Below are 8427 nucleotides of genomic sequence, written 5' to 3'. Positions count from 1 at the left end.
AGGAAAATGCCTCAACCATTTGCATATGTGTGTGCATGTGTATGTGTGTGCGTGCATGTATGTGTTGAGAGGAGGAAATGTAATTTTCCAGCATTTTAAAAAATATATATTTTGCTCCACAGTAACCTAATATCAACTGAGCCTATAATTAATGTTTATAAAATTATAAACTTTTTGTCTCCCTCAGACTCAAGTTTTCATCTTTGAGGATACAATCCCTGTTCCACATACAGAACTAAATCCCACAGTAAAGTTCCTTTCATACTAATAATGACAAGCTCTCTGCAAAAAAAATATACACAGGGTGGGATCTAGTGGGCTGAGCCCAGGACAGGTGGCCAGGAATTTCTTAATGCTAGCCCTGGTTCTGACACAAGTTACCTACACAAGAAAGTAGCAGAGGTTTGATTGAATCATTTTTAATCCAATTTAGTTAAATCAGTGCAAATCCCTGTGTGGACATTCATATTTCAGTATAAGCATAATTTATTTTGGTTTAGCTCCAACTAATCAACTTAATCTAAAACAAACTATGCTGAATGTAAACCAAAATAAGGACTGGTCTATACTTTAAAGTTAGGTTGACACAGCTCTGGCGCTCAGTGGTGTGAAAAAATTCACGACCTAACCCCCACTGTAGACTGATGGAAAAATTATTCTGTCAACCTAACTACTACTGCTTGAAGAAGCGGATTACTTAGAGCAAGAAAGCATCTCCATTATGGTGCTACACCGGCATAGCTGCAGCACCACTGCTGTCGTGCCTGTAGTGTAGACGTGCCCTAAGAGTGCCTGCTAAACCTTTTTCACCAATTTAACTAACTCGATTTAAAATCTCACCTTTAGTTAAACACGTGCAACTCTTTTATGTAATGCCCTTGGACTCCCTTGTGATGACCTTGGGCCGAGGCACTTTGGCTTAACATTTTCAAACATGTCCTCTAATTGTGGATGATTTGGGGAGCCCAACTACAGATCCCTACGGCTTGATCTTCAAAAGTCCTGAGCTCCTCGTACAGTCCTTCCCTCTTATGAAATCAGTGCGTGGTATGAGTGCTTGTCACTTCTAAAAATTGGGCCAGAGGAGAATAAATACAATTGAGCACCCAAAATTAGCCTCTGAACTTGAAACCACTTATGAATGTGCTTATCTTTAAGTACAAGTAGCCTGACTGCCATTAATGGGATGACTCGTGTATGTGAAGTTAAGCTCATGCTTAAGTGTTTGCGGATCAGGGCCTTAGATGGCACTTTTGAAAAGTTTGGCCTTAAAGTGCAATTCCACTCTGGAAAGGGACTATGTAAATTTGCACCATCTTACACAGTATCGCCACTCCACATGTCTATTCAGGATAGAGTAGGTCTGCAAATAGCAAAAAGTCATTTCTGTGAAGTGGTTTTCCATTTTCTGTTGAAATTTATATTTAAATTAATATTCTCCAACCAGTTATCGTGCTAATCCAAAAACATTTTTATGAACATTTTTGCAATTTCCACACATCCCATCATGATTTTTCATCAGCATCTCATTTGGGTGGAACTTTTCTGACTAGATCTAATTCAGATTAAATCTACATATACTGAGTATACGTATGGTCTATGTTTGTATACTACTTTTTTCCTATTGTTAGCTTTGCCAGAACCAACCCAGCTAAGAAGGAATAAACTAGATTATACTCCTTTTTATGCATCATTAACCATGTTTGCCTAAATTCCAGTCACTGCAACTGAAAGGAATAGGACTGCACATTTTTCACTGAAGGAATCCTCGGAAGACAATGGGAGTTGCACAGTTGTCATTGAGGGTACAATGTGGCCTGAAGAACCTTTATGACAGGTACTGATGCACAAAAAAGGAAAATATCTAGTTTAATTCTCAGATCTCAACTAGAAGTTGTAGGGCTGGTGGTTAGAAAAATGCATCTTTTAACTTTTATAAACTGAGCACATGTGGGCTGGAAACCATTGCAAAACTATAAACATGACATCCTAATGGCATTTTTACTCATTTATTTTTCGGAGTAGAGCTGCACTTTTAACATCTCTGCATGTCTTTTATTTTAAAGCTCTTTCTTAGGGTTGTGTAATACCACGACCTACAGATTTTATCTGATATTACATTGACCCTCAAAAGAGAAGAGACATTAACATCAGGCCTCTCCAAATACAGAAATGAAAACTAAATTTGACTGGAGTTAAATGGCTCACGTAAGAAATGAACAACTAGAATAGGAGGGTGAAAGACCTGAGAAAGTCTGTATTAAAAAGACACTTTGGTTAAACACATAAAGATTTAGGAGTATATTCTTAGCACAGGTTTCAGAGTAGCAACTGTGTTAGTCTGTATTCGCAAAAAGAAAAGGAGTACTTGTGGCACCTTAGAGACTAACAAATTTATTAGAGCATAAGCTTTCGTGAGCTACAGCTAAGGTGCCACAAGTACTCCTATTCTTAGCACATTAACAGAACTGGTGTTCTGGCATCCTCTAAAGAAACAAGGGGTTTAAGTGCCATGAATGCAGAGGAATTATTTAGGGAGTGTAATGGGGACGATCGCTAGGATGAACTGGATGAAATTTAGAAAGAGAAGACTTCCCAGCAGTGCTACCTACTAGGCTGTTGAACAGTCTCACAGGGGAAGGGCTAGAAGCTTGTATTGCTTAAGACTTTTAAAACTAGATTGGACAAAGTACGAGGAAGCAGAAACTCAGAGGTTTTCAGGCATCTAACTCCCACTGAAATCAATGAGAGTTAGACACCTAAACATCTGTGAGGATGCGGGCCTATTTATTTTACAAAACAAGCCTGTATCGGCTCCTAGAAGATGGACCGGGTAGAATTAGTGGGGGAAGCAAAAGTGGATGGGAATCTGGGAGGCAGTGACCATGAGTTGGTTGAGTTCAGGATCCTGACGCAGGGAAGAAAGGTAAGCAGCAGGATACGGACCCTGGCCTTCAGGAAAGCAGACTTTGACTCCCTCAGGGAACAGATGGCCAGGATCCCCTGGGGGACTAACATGAAAGGGAAGGGAGTCCAGGAGAGCTGGCTGTATTTCAAGGAATCCCTGTTGAGGTTACAGGGACAAACCATCCCGATGAGTCGAAAGAATAGTAAATATGGCAGGCGACCAGCTTGGCTTAATGGTGAAATCCTAGCGGATCTTAAACATAAAAAAGAAGCTTACAAGAAGTGGAAGGTTGGACATATGACCAGGGAAGAGTATAAAAATATTGCTCGGGCATGTAGGAAAGATATCAGGAGGGCCAAATCGCACCTGGAGCTGCAGCTAGCAAGAGATGTCAAGAGTAACAAGAAGGGTTTCTTCAGGTATGTTGGCAACAAGAAGAAAGCCAAGGAAAGTGTGGGCCCCTTACTGAATGAGGGAGGCAAGCTAGTGACAGAGGATGTGGAAAAAGCTAATGTACTCAATGCTTTTTTTGCCTCTGTTTTCACTAACAAGGTCAGCTCCCAGACTGCTGTGCTGGGCATCACAAAATGGGGAAGAGATGGCCAGCCCTCTGTAGAGATAGAGGTGGTTAGGGACTATTTAGAAAAGCTGGACGTGCACAAGTCCATGGGGCCGGACGAATTGCATCCGAGAGTGCTGAGGGAATTGGCGGCTGTGATTGCAGAGCCCTTGGCCATTATCTTTGAAAACTCGTGGCGAACGGGGGAAGTCCCGGATGACTGGAAAAAGGCTAATGTAGTGCCCATCTTTAAAAAAGGGAAGAAGGAGGATCCTGGGAACTACAGGCCGGTCAGCCTCACCTCAGTCCCTGGAAAAATCATGGAGCAGGTCCTCAAAGAATCAATCCTGAAGCACTTAGAGGAGAGGAAAGTGATCAGGAACAGTCAGCATGGATTCACCAAGGGAAGGTCATGCCTGACTAATCTAATCGCCTTTTATGATGAGATTACTGGTTCTGTGGATGAAGGGAAAGCAGTGGATGTATTGTTTCTTGACTTTAGCAAAGCTTTTGACACGGTCTCCCACAGCATTCTTGTCAGCAAGTTAAGGAAGTATGGGCTGGATGAATGCACTATAAGGTGGGTAGAAAGCTGGCTAGATTGTCGGGCTCAACGGGTAGTGATCAATGGCTCCATGTCTAGTTGGCAGCCGGTGTCAAGTGGAGTGCCCCAGGGGTCGGTCCTGGGGCCCGTTTTGTTCAATATCTTCATAAATGATCTGGAGGATGGTGTGGATTGCACTCTCAGCAAATTTGCGGATGATACTAAACTGGGAGGAGTGGTAGATACGCTGGAGGGGAGGGATAGGATACAGAAGGACCTAGACAAATTGGAAGATTGGGCCAAAAGAAATCTAATGAGGTTCAATAAGGATAAGTGCAGGGTCCTGCACTTAGGATGGAAGAATCCAATGCACCGCTACAGACTAGGGACCGAATGGCTCGGCAGCAGTTCTGCGGAAAAGGACCTAGGGGTGACAGTGGACGAGAAGCTGGATATGAGTCAGCAGTGTGCCCTTGTTGCCAAGAAGGCCAATGGCATTTTGGGATGTATAAGTAGGGGCATAGCGAGCAGATCGAGGGACGTGATCGTTCCCCTCTATTCGACACTGGTGAGGCCTCATCTGGAGTACTGTGTCCAGTTTTGGGCCCCACACTACAAGAAGGATGTGGATAAATTGGAAAGAGTACAGCGAAGGGCAACAACAGACTAACACGGCTGCTACTCTGAAAAAAAAAAATGATTAGGGGTCTAGACCACATGACTTATGAGGAGAGGCTGAGGGAGCTGGGATTGTTTAGTCTGCAGAAGAGAAGAATGAGGGGGGATTTGATAGCTGCTTTCAACTACCTGAAAGGGGGTTTCAAAGAGGATGGCTCTAGACTGTTCTCAATGGTAGCAGATGACAGAACGAGGAGTAATGGTCTCAAGTTGCAATGGGGGAGGTTTAGATTGGATATTAGGAAAAACTTTTTCACTAAGAGGGTGGTGAAACACTGGAATGCGTTACCTAGGGAGGTGGTAGAATCTCCTTCCTTAGAGGTTTTTAAGGTCAGGCTTGACAAAGCCCTGGCTAGGATGATTTAACTGGGACTTGGTCCTGCTTTGAGCAGGGGGTTGGACTAGATGACCTTCTGGGGTCCCTTCCAACCCTGATATTCTATGATTCTATGACCGTCTACACTGCACTTTCATCAGTAAACCTTTTGTCGCTCAGGGGCGTGAAAAAACACGGCCCTGACCGACCGAAGTTTTACTGATGAATAGCGCCGGCGGGGGCAGTGCTTTGTCGGAGGAGATGCTCTCCCACCCACAAAGCCACCGCCCCGCGCTGGGGTGGTTTTATTTCGGTGGCAGGCGCTCTCCTGCCCACCAAGAGCGGCGACACTCCCCGCCTTATAGCCGCAAGGCGTGCTGCGAGCAGTGCAGTGTAGACACAGCAAAAAGAAAAGGAGGACTTGTGGCACCTTAGAGACTAACAAATTTATTAGAGCATAAGCTTTCGTGAGCTACAGCTCACTTCATCGGATGCATTCGATGAAGTGAGCTGTAGCTCACGAAAGCTTATGCTCTAATAAATTTGTTAGTCTCTAAGGTGCCACAAGTCCTCCTTTTCTTTTTGCGAATACAGACTAACACGGCTGCTACTCTGAAACCTGTAGACACAGCCTAAGTCTTCTTAACCTTGTACATCATCACTCACTGGTCTCCCCCGTGCTCCCTTATAGCCCAGACTATGCCGTGCCCTGCCCCCAGGCTGCTCTGTGATTGCAAACGGGCGGGGCCGAGAGATGGGTCCGGGAGAGGAAAATCTCTCCTCTGAGCGGCGCCCCACGTGGTGGGACGATCCCAGCCCCGCCCCGCCCCGCAGAGCGATCAAGCCCCAGCGGGGCCGCACCGTGCTCACGTAGCGCTGCCAGGCCGCCCGGGGAGGCGGACGCGGACGCGGACGCTCCCCGCGTGGGGCCAGGTCCCTCGTGGGCCCCCGCGCGAGCGCCCTTGGATACAGAAGACGGCGGCGGACGCCACGCGGCGCCCATGCGCCGCCAGCGGCCCCCGGCCCCAGCGTCACCTCGCAACCAGCGGCGGTGGCCCGAGGACATCGAGCCACGGGGCCGGGCGAGCGCGCGTGACGCCGGCCCGCCACGCGCCCCACACGGCAGCACCCGGCGCTGGGCCCAGCGGGCTCCTCCCTCGTCCGCGCGAGGCGCGGTGGGTGTGAGGGCGGGGTAGCCCCGCCCCGCCAGAAGCGGCCCCGACCCAGGCAGGATGAATTCGGCAGCGCCAGGGCTGCCCGCCGGTTGCCCGTGTAGCTTCCACGCAGAGCGGGGGGTGGGTGAGCGTTTTCATCGCACTGGGTTTCTCCTACGTCCCTAACACGCCCCGCTTCCCCCTTGGAAAAGCGCCTTGTTTTGCCTCGCCTTCCCTTTTAAGTCAGGCACATCTTCTGGCGCCCTAGTCCGCGCCCAAGCGAAAGAAGGCCCCATTCTCCCAAAATGGCGGCGCCGGCCGGTTACCGTGGGGCTCTGCGCGCCGCTAGCTTAGAAGGCCCCAAAGATGGCGATGCTGGCGGAGCGTGAGTAGCGGGGCTGCGGGGGGCGGGTTAGAGCCGGTAAGTCGGGTGAAGGGAGAAACCATTTAGGTGCCTGGGAAGGGGAGCTACCACTATCTACGCAGGAGGGGTGTGGGGAGAAACCAAAACCGACGAGGAGGGGGAAGACACCACTAGGGATGTTGGGGGCAAGGTCCGTGATGAAAGGGTGGACTAGCTGGAAGGAGCTATTCTGAGGGGAAGGGAGATACCACTATGCGGGGGGTGGGGGCGCCCTTCCGCGCTGCGTTATGTCTCCTCTGGAATCCTGGCTCCCTGCCCCGCCCAGGCGCTCTGGGGCCCTGGCGCCGCGGTGGGGAGGCTGGGAGGGGCTCCTGGGCGATACCAAAGCGGTGGCTGGGGAAGGGAGGGAGGAAGGAACGTGCCTAGGTCCAGGCATTGGGGGAACGAGTGGGGAGGTGCCTGGACCTCGTGGGGCCCCTATGGGGGTCCTGCCTGCTGAGCCCCTCTGTGGGCCTTTGGGTAGGGTGGGCACTGGGCCCCAGCCCCTCTGTGGGCAGGGCCCAAAGCTGTGTTGTTGGGGGGGGGGGCCCCCATGGGGTTGTTTCCCACACCAGCGTCCCTTCTCTCCCCTCCCCCTCCCGCCCTCACTAAAAGAGCCACTCGTCAGAGGGGAAAATGCTTCTCATCGTGGCCTGTGGTGTGTGGTGCGTGCCCCGACGCTGTACTATGGTGTGAACGCGCACGTGGACGCAGTGGTGAAACACAGCCGTTTCTGGCGAGGAAGGGTGGCAACCGTTTAATGGTTCACAGCAACTTAGGACAGGAAATGAAAGCTGCCTTATCCCCAGTGATGGCGAGAGGGATTTTCTGGAGTTGGAACAAAACTTCATAGTATCTGAGTGAGAGAGTACCCTGACTGTATAAAGACTTATACATATGTGTAAAGACAAGAACATACTTGAAATAACCCTGCTTAACTCAATAAGATTTGTGCTTAATGTTAAACAGTAGTAGTATAGCACTTTTGCATAAGGAGGGCATATGTTCTTGTGTGAGAGGAGTGTGAGGTAAACTGTTACCACAAATTGATTATTTAATGGTGCTGGGTGGTGGAATCAAGTTCAAGGTGTCAGTTTATCTTCAAAGCACTCAGGGGCATGGGCCCAGGATATGGAGAAGATCAACTAAAGTTCCAAGATGAAGACTGTGATCAGCCACTTTGGTCTTCTGCTGCAATGGAAATCTCAAAGGCTATGTCTACATGTGTCTTTCAGAGGTATTTCCCTCTCCTCCCGAAAAAAGACAAAAGTTTTGCCGCAACAAGTGCCAGTCCTGCCGACAATACAAACGCCCAGTCATTGGAGGTAGAAGTTTTTTGTTGGTAGGAGAGCCGACAAACAGCGTCTATACTGCATGACTTTTAGCAGCACGGGTGTGGCGATACAGACAGGTTACTAAACGCTGTGTAGTGTAGACATCGCCTAAGAGAGAGGCTCATCTGTGCAGGAGACAGAACTTTCTTGAGGGCTGGTCCAAGACTGGAATGAATTCTCCCAGGAACAAAGGATCAACACAGACCTTTCTACCTTCCTCTCCCAAGGAGCAATGGTCTAAACCTGCAGGGGGGAAGGTCTAGGTTGGATATTAGGAAAAATTATTTCACTAGGAGGATGGTGAAGCACTGGAATGGGTTACCTAGGGAGGTGGTGGAATCTCCATCTTAGAGGTTTTTAAGGCTCAGCTTGACAAAGCCTGGCTGGGATGATTTAGTTGGGGTTGGTCTTGCTTTGAGCAGGGGATTGGACTAGATGACCTCCTAATGTCTCTTCCAACCCTGATCTTCTGATTCAAAGTGCAAAATGTATTTCTCTGAATCTCCCTTCTCTAACATATATAGCAGTTTT

General features: G+C 48.6%; 1 protein-coding gene across 3 annotated transcripts in view; it reads left to right on the top strand.

Annotated features, from left to right (window-relative positions):
- The first annotated feature begins 6252 nt into the window (after nucleotides 1-6252).
- The window catches only part of PINX1 (PIN2 (TERF1) interacting telomerase inhibitor 1), an 84691-nt gene continuing 82516 nt past the window's right edge, over nucleotides 6253-8427 (top strand). Inside the window, exon 1 of one of the 3 annotated variants that reach the window (XM_038394612.2) lies at nucleotides 6253-6544. In XM_038394612.2, coding sequence (XP_038250540.1) covers nucleotides 6526-6544 — 19 coding nt within the window. In that variant the 5' untranslated portion in view covers nucleotides 6253-6525. Of the gene's footprint in view, nucleotides 6581-7705; nucleotides 7800-8427 lie in introns of those variants that run through there. The other 2 variants (XM_038394613.2, XM_038394609.2) reach the window with 2 other exon arrangements.

Source organism: Dermochelys coriacea, chromosome 3, assembly GCF_009764565.3.
Source record: "Dermochelys coriacea isolate rDerCor1 chromosome 3, rDerCor1.pri.v4, whole genome shotgun sequence".
Classification (NCBI taxonomy): Eukaryota; Metazoa; Chordata; order Testudines; family Dermochelyidae; genus Dermochelys; species Dermochelys coriacea.
This window is presented reverse-complemented; position numbering and strand designations above follow the sequence as displayed.